The 15959-nt window shown below is 43.2% G+C and overlaps 1 protein-coding gene across 2 annotated transcripts in view; it reads left to right on the forward strand.

The window, feature by feature from the left end:
* The window catches only part of BORCS5 (BLOC-1 related complex subunit 5), a 98541-nt gene extending 85205 nt beyond the window's left edge, over positions 1-13336 (forward strand). For both annotated transcript variants that reach the window (XM_060113189.1, XM_060113187.1), the window contains exon 4: positions 12900-13336. In XM_060113189.1, the coding sequence (XP_059969172.1) occupies positions 12900-13130 (231 nt within the window). In that variant the 3' untranslated portion in view covers positions 13131-13336. The remainder of the gene's footprint in view (positions 1-12899) is intronic.
* The last annotated feature ends 2623 nt before the right edge of the window (positions 13337-15959 follow it).

Consider the following 15959-nt stretch of genomic DNA (forward strand, 5'->3'; position numbering starts at 1 on the left):
CCTTATTTACTTAATCTTGCTTTTCCATTTTTCACGTAAAAGACGTTTCTAGACATAATTTCTCTTTCAGTTCACATATATTTTATAATTTATGGAGCTCTGGGTTTTTTGGTGGTTTTATTTTTTGGCCATGCTGCGCGGCTTGCAGGATCTTACTTCCTCAACCAGGGATGGAACCTGTGTCTCCTGCAGTGGAAGGGCGGAGTCCTAACCACTGGACTTCCCTGGAGCTTTGTTTATCTGGGGCTGTTCTTTATCTCATTTATTCCTCACATTTAATCCCGTGAGATAAGTCCGATCATTATCCCCAGTTTAAGGGTGAAGAAACTGGAGCTCAATGTGGTTAAGTAATTGGTTCAAGGTTACAAAGATAATCATATGCACAACCAAGACTTTGACCCAGTTCTGTCTGACACTATTGTCTGCACCTGCAAGCTACATATAGTTGTCCGTAAAGCTTGGTGACTCAAGCCTCACAGTAATTCTTTGTTTATTTCATTGTTTCTGTCGAAGCCCCCTCCCCTTCTGAGAGAAGCCCACCCCTCTCAGAGCGATTCTGAGTCACTCACCTCCAGCTCAGGATGCCTCCGATGTGTAAACAGATTATTCCCAGGCTCTGGATGGTCATTTCACACCTGAGGTGAAAGCTCTGGTGAAACCTTGGGAGGTGAACTATTGAGAATTTAAGCCAGTGGGTCTGAAAACCACTGAGTCCTTTTCTGCCACCGCAGCTCAGCCAGGACGGGAGCGTCCGCGAAACAGGTCCTTCCCGAGGTGAAGCACGCACCCTCATGGACGTTGGTGTCATGAATAGCCACTTCTCGTCTGGTAGCAGTAACTATCCAGAGACAGGGATGGCATCCAGGATAATCTTGGTCATGGACCTGAAGCCTCCAGAGTCCTCAAAGTGATGTGAAAATTGACCAGAATGTTTTCCCTTCCACACCGCATCGGGCCTTCCCCATATGAGTTCTGGGGAGACTATTGTCTGGTTAACATCTAGCTACTCCCTTTTTTCCTGGTCTGTAGTCCAACTTAACAGTGCCCGTGGGTTCAATCTTCAAGCAAGTTTTACTCTTTTACTTCCTTGGACCTTTTGTCCCAAGAGGACCAGATCCCACTTCAAGCTCATCTCTGGCAGGACTTTTCTGGAGGCTCCCAGCCCGTTTGCAGTGGCTCTTCACTGGCCTCCTCTCCCCTCCTTTTTTCTTTTTAATAAATTTATTTGATATTCAGCTCATCAGCTGGAGGCTCACTTTCCTGGAAGGGATCTAAATTCTCCTTTTAAGGATCTCAAAAGCAGATTTTTAAAAGAAATTCAATGAATGTTTTGAGACAGAGGCCCAGGTCAGTTCTCCTGAAAAGATCCCAAATTTGGATTTTTTTCCTTAATATTGAGTTGTAAGAGGTCTTTATATATTCTGGATATGTCTATTATCAGATGTTGATCAATAGATAATATTTCTTCTCTTAGTCTGTGGCTTGCCTTATTGTTTTCTTAATGGTATCTTTCAAGGAGAAGTTTTACATTTTGATGAAGATCAATTTAACCATTTTTTGTTTTATGGTTAATGTTTTTTGGACCTGTTTAAGAAATCTTTGCCTACCGCAAGGTAGCAAAGGTTTTTCTTCTAAAAGTTGTATAGTTTTAGCTTCTATGCTTAGGTCTGTGATCCATTTCATGCTAATTTTTGTGTATGGGGTGAGGTGTAGGGGTTCAGGTTTTATTGTGTTCTTCCAAAAATTGTTGAAAAAATTTCTTTTCCCCATTAAATTACCTTAAAAACTTTGTAAAAAAAAAATCAATTGACCCAAGTATATTTAGATCTATTTCTACACTCTCTTCAGTTTCATTGATCTATATATGACTCCATGCCAATCCTGATTACTATAGCTTTTTTTAAAATCTTTATTGGAGTATAATTGCTTCACAATACTGTGTTAGTTTCTGTTGCACAACAAAGCGAATCAGCCATATGCATACACATGTCTCCATATCCCCTCCCTCTCGAGCCTCCCTCCCATCTTCTCTATCCCACCCCTCTAGGTCAGCGCAAAGCACCAAGCCGATCTCCCTGTGCTACGCTGCTGCTTCCCACCAGCCAACTATTTTACATTCGGTAGTGTATATATGTCGATGCTGCTCTCACTTCGCCCTCCCACCCCATGTCATCAAGTCCATTCTCTATGTCTACCTCTTTATTCCTGCCCTGCAACTAGGTTCATCAGTACCACTCGTTTTTTTTTTTTTTTTTTTTTTAGATTCCATATATATGTGTTAGCATACGGTATTTGTTTTTCTCTTTTCTGACTTACTTCACTCTGTATGACAGACTCTAGGTCCATCCACCTCACTACAAATAACTCAATTTCATTTCTTTTTATGGCTGAGTAATATTCCATTGCATATAGGTGCGACATCTTCTTTATCCACTCATCTGTCGATGGACGTTTAGGTTGGTTCCACATCTTGGCTATTGTAAATAGCACTGCCGTGAACATTGTGGTACATGCCTTTTTTTGAATTATGGTTTTCTTAGGGTATATGCCCAGTGGTGGGATTGCTGGGTCATATGGTAGTTCTATTTTTAGTTTTTTAAGGAACCTCCATATGTTTTCCATAGTGGTTGTACCAATTTACATCCCCACCAACAGTGCAGGAGGGTTCCCTTTCACCACACCCTTTCCAACATTTATTGTTTCTAGCTTTTTTGATAATGGCCATTCTGACCATCGTGAGGTGATACCTCATTGTAGTTTTGATTTGCATTTCTCTAATAATTAGTGATGTTAAGCATCTTTCCATGTGCCTCTTGGCCACCTGTATGTCTTCCTTGGTGAAATGTCTATTTAGGTCTTCCGCCCATTTTTTACCTGGATTGTTTGTTTTTTTGATATTGAGCTCCATGAGCTCTTTGTATATTTTGGAGATTAATCCTTTGTCTGTTGTTTCATTTGCAAATATTTTCTCCCATTCTGAGGGTTGTCTTTGTGTCTTGTTTATGGTTTCCTTTGCTATGCAAAAGATTTTAAGATTAATTAAGTCCCATTTGTTTATTTTTGTTTTTATTTCCATTACTCTAGGAGGTGGGTCAAAAAAGATCTTGCTGTGGTTTATGTCAAAGAACATTTTTCCTATGTTTTCCTCTAAGATTTTTATAGTGTCTGGTCTTACATTTAAGTCTTTAATCCATTTGGAGTTCATTTTTGTGTATGGTGTTAGGGAGTGTTCTAATTTCATTCTTTTACATGTAGCTGTCCAGTTTCCCAGCACCACTTATTGAAGAGGCTGTCTTTTCTCCATTATATGTTCTTGCCTCCTTTGTCGTAAATTAGGTGCCCATATGTGTGTGGGTTTATCTCTGGGCTTTCTATCCTGTACCATTGATCTATATTCCTGTTTTTGTGCCAGTACCATACTGTTCTTGATTACTGTAGCTTTGTGGTATAGTTTGAAGTTGGGGAGCCTGATTCCTCCAACTCCACTTTTCTTTCTCAAGATTGCTTTGGCTATTTGGGGTCTTTTGTGTTTCCATACGAATTGTAAAATTTATTGTTCTAATTCTGTGAAGAATGCCATTGGTAGTTTATTAGGGATTGCATTGAATCTGTAGATTGCTTTGGGTAGTATACTCATTTTCACGATACTGATTCTCCCAATCCAAGAACATGGTATATTTCTCCATCTGTTTATGTCATCTTTGATTTCTTTCATCAGTGTTTTATAGTTTTCTGAGTTCAAGTCTTTCACCTTTTTAGGCAGGTTTATTCCTAGGTATTTTATTCTTTTTGTTGCAATGGTAAATGGGAGTGTTTCCTTAATTTCTCTTTCTGATTTTTCGTTGTTGGTGTATAGGAATGCCAGAGATTTCTGTGCATTAATTTTGTATCCTGCAAACTTACCAAATTCATTGATTAGTTCTAGTAGTTTTCTGGTGGCATCTTTAGGATTTTCTATATATAGAATCATGTCATCAGCAAACAGTGACAGTTTTACATCTTCTTTTCCAATTTGTATTCCTTTTTCTTCTCTGATTGCTGTGGCTAGGACTTCCAAAACTATGTTGAATAAGAGCGGTGAGAGCGGACATCCTTGTCTTGTTCCCGATCTTAGTGGAAATGCTTTCAGTTTTTCACCATTGAGTATGATGCTTGCTGTGGCTTTGTCATATATGGCCTTTATTATGTTGAGGTAGGTTCCCTCTATGCCCACTTTCTGGAGAGTTTTATCATAAATGAGTGTTGAATTTTGTCAAAAGCTTTTTCTGCATCTATTGAGATGATCATATGGTTTTTATTCCTTAATTTGTTAATGTGGTGTATCACATTGATTGATTTGCATATATTGAAGAATCCTTGCATCCCTGGGATAAATCCCACTTGATCATGGTGTATGATCCTTTTAATGTGTTGTTGGATTCTGTTTGCTAGTATTTGGTTCAGGATTTTTGCATCTATGTTCATCAGTGATATTGGTCTATAATTTTCTTTTTTTGTGGTATCTTTTTCTGGTTGTGGTATCAGGGTGATGGTGGCCTCATAGAATGAGTTTGGGAGTGTTCCTCCCTCTGCTATATTTTGGAAGAGTTTGGGAAGGATCGGTGTTAGCTCTTCTCTAAATGTCTGATAGAATTCGCCTGTGAAGCCATCTGGTCCTGGGCTTTTGTTTGTTGGAAGATTTTTAATTATGGTTTCAATTTCATTACTTGTAATAGGTCTGTTTACGTTTTCTAATTCTTCCTGGTTCACTCTTGGAAAATTGTACCTTTCCAAGAATTTGTCCATTTCTTCATGGTTGTCCATTTTATTGGCATATAGTTGTTTGTAGTAGTCTCTTATAGTCCTTTGTATTTCTGTGTGTCAGTTGTGATTTCTCCTTTTTCATTTCTAAATTTATTGATTTGCATCCTCTCCCATTTTTTTCTTGATGAGTCTGGCTAAGGGTTTATCAATTTTGTTTATTTTCTCAAAGAACCAGGTTTTAGTTTCATTGATCTTTGCTATTGTTTTCATTTCTGTTTCATTTATTTCTGCTTTGTTATTTATTATTTCTTTCCTTCTACTGACTTTGGGCTTTCTTTGTTCTTCTTTCTCTAGTTGTTTAAGTGTAGGGTTAGATTGTTTATTTGAGATTTTTCTTGTTTCTTGAGGTGAGATTGTATTGCTCTAAACTTCCCTCTTAGAACTGCTTTTGCTGCATCCCATAGGTTTTGGGTCGTTGTGTTTTCATTGTCATTTGTTTCTCTGTATTTTTAAATTTCTTCTTTGATTTCTTCAGTGATCTCTTGGTTATTTAGTAGCACACTGTTTAGCCTCCATGTATTTTGTGTTTTTTAGTTTTTTTCCTGTAATTGATTTCCAACCTCATAATGTTGTGGTCAGAAAAGATGCTTGATATGATTTCAATTTTCTTAAATTTTCCGAGGCTTGATTTTTGACCCAAGATGTGATCTGTCCTGGAGAATGTTCCATGTGCACTTGAGAAGAATGTATTCTGCCACTTTTGGGTGGAATGTTCTGTAAATATCACTTAGATCTATCTGGTCTATTGTGTCATTTAAAGCTTGTGTTTCCTTATTATTTTCTGTTTGGATGATCTGTCCATTGGTGTAAGTGGGGTGTTAAAGTCCCATACTGTTATTGTGTTACTGTTATTTCTCCTTTCATGGTTGTTAGCATTTGCCTTACGTATTGAGGTGCTCCCATGTTGGGTGCATAAACATTTATAATTGTTATATTTTCCTCTTGGATTGATCCTTTGATCATTATGTAGTGTCCCTCCTTATCTCTTGTAACAGTCTTTATTTTAAAGTCTATTTTATCTGATACGAGTATTGCTACTTCAGCTTTCTTTTGATTTCCATTTGCATGGAATACCTTCTTCCATCCCCTCACTTTCAGTCTGTATGTGTTCCTAGATCTGAAGTGGGTCTCTTGTAGACTGCATATATATGGGTCTTGTTTTTGTATCCATTCAGCCAGTCTGTGTCTTTTGGTTGGGGCATTTAATCCATTTACCTTCAAGGTTATTATCGGTATGTATGTTCCTATGACCATTTACTTAATTGTTTGGGGTTTGTTTTTGTGGGTCTTCTTCTCTTGTGTTTCCTGCTTAGAGAAGTTTCTTTAGCATTTGTTGTAAAGCAGGTTTGGTGGTGCTGAATTCTCTTGGCTTTTGCTTGTCTGAAAAGCTTTTGACTTCTCCACCGAATCTGAATGAGATCCTTGCTGGGTAGAGTAATCTTGGTTATAGGTTTTTCTCTTTCATCACTTTAAGTATATCCTGCCACTCCCTTCTGGCCTGCAGAGTTTCCACTGAAAAATCAGCTGATAACCTTATGGAGATCCTTTGTATGTTATTTTTTGTTTTTCCCTTGCTGCTTTTAATATTTTTTCTTTGAATTTAATTTTTTTTTGTTGGATTAATATGTGTCTTCGTGTGTTTTTCCTAGGGTTTATCCTATATGGGACTCTCTGTGCTTCCTGGACTTGGGTGACTATTTCCTTTCCCATGTTAGGGGAGTTGTCAACTATAATCTCTGCAAATATTTTCTCAGACCCTTTCTTTTTCTCTTCTTCTTCTGGAACCCCTGTAATTCGAATGTTGGTGCATTAAGTGTTATCCCAGAGGTCTCTGAGATTGTCATCAATTCTTTTCATTCCTTGGCAGTTATTTCTACCATTTTGTCTTCCAGCTCACTTATTCATTCTTCTGCCTCAGTTATTCTGTTATTGATTCCTTCTAGTGTATTTTTCATTTCAACTATCTTGTTGTTCATCTCTGTTTGTTTGTTCTTTAGTTCTTCTAGATCTTTGTTAATCATTTCTTGTATTTTCTCAGTCTGTGCCTCCATTCTATTTCCAAAATTCTGGATCACCTTTACTATCATTACTCTGAATTCTTTTTCAGGTAGATTGCCTATTTCCTCTTCATTTATTTGGTCTTGTAGGTTTTTTACCTTGCTCCTTCATCTGTGAAAATTTTTTTTGCCATCTGTGTTTTTTTTTTTTTATGAGTGGGATTGTGTTCCTGTCTTATTGGTTGTTTGGCCTGAGGCTTCCAACACTGGAGTTTATCGGCTATTGGGTAGAGCTGGGTCTTGGTGCTGAGATGAGGAACTCCGTGAGACCTCACTCTGATGAATATTCCCTGGGGTCTGAGGTTCTCTGTTAGTCCAGTGGTTTGGATTCAGAGCTCCCACTGCAGGAGCTTCGGCTTGACCCTGGGCTCATGAACCAAGATCCTGCAAGATGCCTGGGGTGGCCAAAAAAGAAAAATAACAAAGTGAAAAATAAAATTAGACTAGGAAACTAACAGATATATTTGGAAGAATATAAAAATAAAAATATAGAGGAAACAACAACCAGAAGGTACATCAGTACCACAATAGTAAAAAAGAGGAGGAGGGGAATAAAAAAGGGAGGGGGGAAGAACTTGGCTCTGGAGGGTGGGGCCTAAGCAAGGGTGAGGTTTGGGTGGTGGGTGGGGCCAGTGCTCAGGACCCACAGGGCTGGAAAAGGCCCTGGGGGCTGTGGGGCATGGGGCTTAGGCTCAAGGAACAGAAGAGGGCCGAGGCATTCCCCCCACCCCTGGTCTCAGAGGGCAGGACACCTCACCTGGGAGCCTAGCAGGCTTTCTGGGCTTGAGTGAGTGGGGCAAATGCTCCCTTCTCCTGCTCCTCCAGTCTAGGAGGGCCTCTCCTGCCTGCCTCTCCCAATCCCCCCGGCCTCCCTCCTATGCCCCGAGGACCCATGTGGCCTGGATGGGGCTTTGTGGCAGGGGTACTGCCTTGGGAGCTCAGCAGACTCCCCGGCCTGAGTGGGCCAGGCAATCGCCCTCCGCTCCTCTCCTGCTCTTCCTGGAGAGTCCCTCCCACCTGCCTCTCCTGATCTCCCTGGCCTCAGGGGCACTGATCCTGTCTGGTCTCCACTTCTCCTCCCTCCTCAGTCCCTCTATGTCCTACTGGTTCATTTTGGGGTTCCTCCCATCCCCTGGGCCTCAGAGTCCCTCACCAGCAGCTGACAGGTGCCCTAGTTGTGGGGAGATGCTAACTCCGCATCTTCCCACACCACCATCTTGACTCCGCCCTGTAGCTTTAAATTAAGTTTTGAAAGAATTACTATAAGTTTTCAGACTTTGTTTTTTTTCAGAATTCTTTTGACTATTCTGTTTACTTAGAATCAGCTTATCAAATCCCTACCAAAAAAAGCCATCTAGAATTTTGATTCAGATTGCAAATGAATCTATAAATCGATTTGGCAAGAACTGACATCTTAATGATGTTGAATCTTCCAATCCATGAACATGGTATACCTCTCCATTTTCGAGATCTCCTTTAATTTTTCATTGCAGGGTTTTGTAATATCAGTGTGTAGGTCTTATATATATTTTGTGACATTTTCTCTAAGCTTTTTATGTTGATGCAATTGTAAATTTTGTATTTTTTATTCCATTGTCCAGTTGTTCATTGCAAATATATAGAAATACAATTGATTTTTGTATGTTGACCGTGTATCTTGAAACCCTGCTAAATTCACTTGATGGTTTTATTCGTTTTTGGTTCTAAGCTTCCTTAAGATTTTCTAGGTACACCATGTCATCTGAAGATTAAGACCCTTTTATTTATTCCTCTCCAGTTCCTGTGCCTTTTATTTCCTTTGGTTGACTTATTGCAGTGGCTAGGACCTCTAGTACAACTTTGAATAGAAGTGGTGAGAATGGGCATCCTTGCCTTATTCCTGATCTTAGGGAGAAAATTGTCTTTCACCACTAACTGTGATGTTAGCTGTTGGGTTTTCACAGATGCCCTTTATCAGACTGAAGAAGTTTCCTTCTGTTCCTAATTTGCTGAGATTTTTCATAATTTGTTGAATGATTTTTCTGTGTCTGTTGAAATGATTATATGATTTTTAACCTCTATTATACTGAAATTGCAAATTACTTTGATTTTCAGATGCTGAAAAAGCTTGCATCCTTGAGATAAACCCCACTTGGTAATGATATACTATCTTTTTTGTATGTTTCTGGATTTGATTTGCTAATATTTTGGATCCACTGCTGGCAGTGGACCGACCAGGTGGGCAAATAGGATGCCCCATCCACATAAGGTATTTGGAACGACTTTGAGCCCCTTCTATAGATGTCTAATGTCATAGTAAAGCCTGCACTTACACCCACAAATAATCTCACCTCCTTTTTCACCTGCCCTTTGAAAGGTACTGCCACCAGAGACAGTATATGAGTATGTGGGGCAAGGTTTGAAGTATGAGTTTAAGAGTAAACAGTGAGTTCCTTAGGGCAGGGACTTTATCACATTCATTCTATCAGTGTAAGATTAAATCGAACTGGTGTTACAGAGACCCAGAATTATGGTGGCTTATACAGAGTGGAATTTTTTTTTTACCTTTTTTTTTTTTTTTTTAATATTTATTTATTTATTTAGTTAGTTAGTTGGTTGCACCAGGTCTTAGTTGTGGCAGGCAGGCTTCTTAATTGCAGCTCATGAGCTCCTTAGTTGAGGCATGCAAACTCTTAGTTGCGGTATGAATGTGGGATCTAGTTCCCTGACCAGGGATTGAATCCAGGCCCCCTGCATTGGGAGTGCGGAGTCTTAACCACTGCACCACCAGGGGAAGTCCCGACCTTGTTTGTTTCTTTTAAATTAATTTTTATTGGAGTCTGGTTGATTTACAGTGTTGTGTTTCTGCTGTACAGTAAAGTGAATCAGTTATACCTATATTCACTCTTTTTTAGATACTTTTTCCATATAGGTCATTACAGACTATTGAACAGAGTTTCCTGGGCTATACAGTCAAAATGGAAATTTGTTGTTCTCTCCCACACCTGGTTCGACTCTCGTGGGGGGAAAAATCCTCATGGACCCAGACTTCTTCTAGTTCACTGCTCTGCCGACCCACAGATTATGAGCTTAGTTATTCTCGTGGTCCATGGGGGCTGCATCTGCATTTCAGCAGCAGCAGAGGGAGGGAAGGGACAAGGAAGGAGAGGAGCATGCCAGCTAACTTCTAGGAAGGCGCCCGGAAGCTCCAGGAGAGACTTCCTCATATACATGCCGCTGACTAGTACTTAGTCATGTGGTCACAGCAAGGCCAGGGTTTTGAGGCAAGAGTCATGGGGAATAAATAGTCATTCTCTGTCTATTGGAAAATCTAATAGTTTTTTCATTTAAATGGCTCCTCTGGAAGTTCCTGAAACAAAGTTATTTGCAACATTCCCCCTTCTGGGCCTGAGTTTCCTGGAATAGTAAAGTCATGTTAACAAAGAGAGTGGAAAAGAAAAGCCATGTTAATGTACACAGTAAGCCGTGTGGGTGTAAATAGTTTTGGTTCTTCATACCTGTATCGCTAGGATTTTGCATGGTGCATGGCACACGGTAGTACTCGATAAATGTCTGTTGACTCTGTATGTTGTATTTATGCTTCCTTGTTAGAGACTACATGCCAAAATAGAAACAGGAAAGGTGAATATGTTCCCGATTGTCCAAATGGTAAGATTCAGCATTGCATTAGATGCTGACATTGCCTAAAGCCATGTCAGAAATGCTGGAGTAAGTGTGTGTACCTGGGGTTCATGGGCACATCCTTAGGTAGGGGTAGGGGTCAGGAGCAGTATCGTCTGAGCAAAGGGCGGGGCATGAGAAGCAGGCATTGCCCATTTTATTACACTCTTCCAGGTATTCAAGTCTTAGCTGCACCAAACTGAGACTTTACTTGCAGCAATCAGAAAGAATGGGAAAAGATCTAAAAGGCAATAACTTTTCCATCACGTGATTTGATGCTCCTTAATGCCATGCCGTGTACCAGCTAAAATCTCGTGTGCCCATAATGGTACACTCTCTCAATTAAATACAGCAAAAGGAAGATGCTGGACTGAGGAAATCTGGGTTTTAGTCTTGGTTCTGTCACTGTGAGACCTTGGAGGTCGCTCAGCCCTAAGTTTCCTCCTCTGTGGTTTTTTCCCTCTGGGACCGTCATGGAATCGACTCTTGGAAGACATTCTCTAAACATGTTTGAGCAGCGTGCTTGAATTCAGTGTGCTCACCTAAGCCTTCAGCATGACATGGCTTTGGACAGAAGCTCTGGGCACATTAAACGTGGCCTCGGCTGGATGTGGAAGTGTGTAAGGAAGTGTATGCCATTGAACAAGAACTTTGCTAAGATGGTTGTAAAAGCTGTCTGACCAGGTGTCAGTCAGGCCGGAGGGGAGGGGAGGGGTTGATTGCCAAGGGCCTTAGGCACGATCAGGTAGAGCCTTGGAGGCCATTGCAGATCAACTCTGACTCAGGAGTCTGTCTAGTCTGGTAGAGTCGGGGGCTGGGGGCCAGGAATGCCCCCGCCAAGCACAACGTGATGACCCGAGAAGGTTCTGAATTCTGGTGCAGGCTGTTCCATGGGCTGTGCTGGCCCATGTGTGGGTCCCAGCTGGCTCCCGCAGTCTCGCAGAAGGCGGAGTGTTCCTAGGTGCCGGACTGAATTGCCATCCTGAGAAGGCTGGCGCCGACTGTGAGGAAGACGACCGTCTCCTGCCTCACCACCTCCAAAGTGCTGAGTGCCTGAACAGGCTCGCAGAGGGCCCTCTGAAGGTGGAAACCGCTTCCGCCTCGTCTGGCGTTTCCTGTTCAGATGGATTATTTTCCTCCCTGCGCACCCCAGCCCTTCACCAGCTGCCTTTCGTTGTCCCCTCGGCATTTCCAAACAAGTGACGGGAGAACCAACGGACACAATCAGCCCTGAGTCCTTGTAACAGGCCCCCTGCTCCTCAGCACCGTCCCTCTCTCCCCACACGCACAACGTCAAAATAGAATTGGTTATTTTGTTTTCGGGGGGTGCCCTGGCGTGGGTCTCTTATACGTTAGAGTGTTTGTTTTGTTTTTGTTTTTGTCTTTATCACACCGTGTTCGGAGGCTCTGCGGTAACTCGCGTTGAGGGCCAGCGCTTGGCTGGGTGCGGGGGTTGGGAGGGGCCGTGCTCCTGGGAGGACAAGAAGGAAGGGTTGAGGTGCCGTTTGCGCTTTGGGACAGGAGCATGAGTCTCAGGGGTGTGACTGTTTCCTCCCTGGTTGGGGAAGGAAACAAGTGGGGAGGGAGTGGCTGCGGGTCCATGCAGAGGAGGGGTGCGGGCATCCGACACGCTGGCGGTTCCCTCCTCCTCCTGTTTCTATCCAGATGATAGGTACCAAAGAACCTCGCCATGGGAGGAAAAGAGGTCAAAAAAGGGGAGCCCAGAGCCTCAAGTTTGCTTGACGGGGGGAGGGTGCCCAAAGCAGGCCTCCGTTTGCCCCGCATGGTATATAGACTTGACTTGGTTGGCATCTGTGGTCCTGGCGGGGAGTGCCCCCCCCTCCAGGCAGCTCTCCCGGAGTGACTGCGGTCTGCAGCTTCCAGGGAGGAGGGAGGACAAAGCCGAGTCCTGAGCACGTCGTTGTCTCATTTCGTCCTCACAGCAACCCTGCAAGTCTGCCGTCAGTCCCCTGATTTTTGCAGATGAAAGACCTGAGACAGAAAGCATACATATTAGCAACTCAACGGGCAGAGCTGGAGTCAAACCTTGGTCTGCCTGATTTCTGAGCCCAGGATTCTTCCCTGTAGAGAGAAAGAGCTAGAAATCCCAGGGTCTCAACAAGGACTAGATAGATGGCTCACGCTCCCAGAAGGCAGAGCTGGAGGCCGTCAGCCCAGCCTCCCTCTGCAGAGGGTTCTGGGGCAGCAGCCGGTCAGGCCGTGTCCTGGAAGGTTTTTATGCCCAGCGATTCCGCTTCCTGCAAAGCTGGTCGCCCCCCACGTGGCCTGTGGGCTCCGCACCTCGTGCTCATCCCCCAGCCTCGTGACGGGACTTGTTGCCTCTGGATTGAATGTGTCTCACTTCTCTCCCTCCTGCAGATGGATCTGTCTGTAGAAACCCTCTTTAGCTTCATGCAGGAGCGCCAGAAAAGATATGCCAAATACGCCGAGCAGATCCAGAAGGTCAACGAGATGTCGGCCATCCTGCGCCGTATCCAGATGGGCATCGACCAGACAGTGCCGCTGCTGGAGCGGCTCAACAGCCTGCTGCCCGAGGCCGAGCGCCTGGAGCCCTTCAGCATGAAGCCCGACCGGGAGCTCAGGCTGTAGCCGCCTCCCCCCACCGGCTGTGGTCGGGGGACCGCCAGGGCCCCAGGACACTTGGAACCAAAGGCATTGGAGGTGACCGAAGGCCTCCCTGAGGGCACGGGAAGCAGTCCAGCCGCCCTGGAGACTGCGATGCCCCAGCTATTCCCTTGACGCGCTCTCCCTCTGCAAAGCCAGCAAACCTACTCTCAGTGGTCACCGAAGTTGGAACGTTTTTTTTTTTTTTTTTTTTTTTTTTTTTTTTTTTCTTTTTGCGGTATGTGGGCCTCTCATTGTTGTGGCCTCTCCCGTTGCGGAGCACAGGCTCCGGATGCGCAGGCCCAGCGGCCATGGCTCACGGGCCCAGCCGCTCCGCGGCATATGGGATCCTCCCAGACCGGGGCACGAACCCGTATCCCCTGCATCGGCAGGCGGACTCTTAACCACTTGCGCCACCAGGGAGGCCCAAAGTTGGAACGTTTGAACTGTTAAGGATTCTTTACAGAACTCTGCCTTGGGACTTATTTTTATTTTGTGTCGTTTTTTTTTAAATTGACAGTATATATTATCTAGTCTAGCTTGCAGACTGAAAATATGAAGACAAGGGGAGAAATATTTTAAGAAGCTCTGTGTCCTTGACGCCTTCGTGAAATTTTTCTCAGTAGGCTGTCTTGTGGGTTGTAAACATAAAGAACTAATTTAATCCAGGTGTGTGTGTTGTGTTTCCATCGTAGCAAGTCTTTATCTGGCCTGGCATTGCTCCTGTGTCAGCTTAGGGTGCCCCTCCTGTGTCGTCATCGGAAACTGAAGACTCCCTTTCCACAGCCTGGTCGGGTCCATCTCCCACTGATAACTGGTTTCCTTGATGCAGATACAGTTTAGGTTTCCTCTTATTACATCAGCGCTGGCAGGACTCCAATTTTTGAGGCAGGTTTTAGCCCGCATTTGCTTTACTAGCTTTGCAGACTTGTGGAGCAGAACGGAGAGCGCTCACCCGGCAGGCGTCCACGGAGCCCGCTGGACGGGCCAGGCATTGTGCCGGGGATACAAAAAAGGCTGAAGAGGAAAAACTCCAAGTGCTGCTGAATTTCTATGGGAGATTAGGAAATGAAGCAATTTGAGTAACCACAAAAGTACTCAGTGCAGTACTTTGCACATCATAAACGTTCTAATGGAAGAAACGATTGCAGAAGCAAAGAAGTGGAACGTACGAACAGATCCAGGCAGGCAAACGGAGACCAGGAGCCGGGGATATAGGGAGGTCACGGGGGCCCACAGGGCTCCCTAGATTCCTCCAGACCTCAGAGGGTGTTTTTTATGTCCAAACAGCCTTAGGTATATTTGTAAGGTTAAAATTGATCCCACTTAGTTTAGCATCTCTCAGTTAAACTTTATCTGATTCTAACCTCGAATTTTGATTGAACACTATCTTGTAAGGTTCTTAGAACCCGGGATAAAATGTAGGGCATAAAACAACTGGATGACAGCAGAAATATGAACATTCCAAGCTAAATGGAAAAAATAATTTTAAAAAATTTAGACACAGGAAAAAAATCAATAGCTTCTAGCATTTTCTAAGGACCAAAAAAATAACAAGATTGCTCATTCCCTCTGAACTGGAAAGACAACTTGGAAACCAGAGCCAAGGGAAGAGGCCAAGGCAGCATCTGCCTTCTTCAGAGGGCAACCTTCTGGGAACTGCTTCTTTACCCATCAGGAAGGAAGGCGGGTAGAGACATCCAGCCAGAGGAGATCAAGGGGTCTGAGGGAGCCAGGGAGGGATTGGAAGCCCTGAGCTGGGAGTGGGGAGCTAGACCTTTAGAGTTTGTTGGGACACTCTGGTGAAGGAAGCTCATCTTTGTAATGCCTTCGGTGGTCAGGATTTTAGTGGGGCTTTAAACCATTCCTAGAGCAATTCATTAGAGTACAATCAAGAAAGATGTTCTGTAATTTTAAAAACCTATTAAATAGCTAAGGTTATTCTAGGAAATGTCACGGAGGGGAAGGCAGCCAGATTTATTGAATAATGCATTCCCCCCCACCCACCCCCCTGTGTTCAGTGCTCCTTTCATGTATTAAATTTCCATGTAATTGAGGATCTGGTTCTGGACTGTATTCAGATCCATTGATCTTTCTCTCCATACTGTTTCATGCTGGTTTTTGTTCGTTTTTTCACAGTTTTAATATTATAATTTCACAGTACATTTTAATATCTGATGTGGCTAGACTAGGTACCCACCTACTCTAATTACTATTTTTTCCTAACTTCACTTTTTTTTTTTTAACTTCAAACTGGCAGAAAAGTTGAAAAACTAATAAAAGGCATTCTCATAGTCCCTTCCCCTAGACTGACAGAAAGTGGCATTTTTCAGCCCTCAACCATCACTGTCTTTTTTTTGAGTTCCTGGAGTATACAGAACCTGGCTCTGAACACAGAGACATGCTTGTAGCTTTCAAAGAAGGAAAGGCTGGTTGTCTACAGAGCTGTCAGAATAGCTCAGGGATCACGTTGCATTACCCTCACTGCACTTAATACAATTTACAAATAAAAGCACATAATAAAGTGACGTGCAGACTGAGCCTGCGAGGACAGAGCTTTCTCAACTGTGTTGCAGCAGCTGATGGTCTGGACGTGGCAGAAAGGTGACCTTGCACAGCGTGCAGAACTTCTCTGCCAGCCAGCACTCCATCCAGTTCTTTTCCTTCTTATAAAGACACTAGACAAAACATGGTATATTAACTTAGATTTGGGTCCAAAGTAGATGGATTACTGGGTAGAAGCAGAGAAGAACAATAGGCAAATCTGATGTGTTTTGAAATAATTCTAGTTAATTTAATATTTATGGTATGTGG

The sequence above is a fragment of the Mesoplodon densirostris genome, chromosome 11 (genome assembly GCF_025265405.1).
Source record: "Mesoplodon densirostris isolate mMesDen1 chromosome 11, mMesDen1 primary haplotype, whole genome shotgun sequence".
NCBI classification, from domain to species: Eukaryota; Metazoa; Chordata; class Mammalia; order Artiodactyla; family Ziphiidae; genus Mesoplodon; species Mesoplodon densirostris.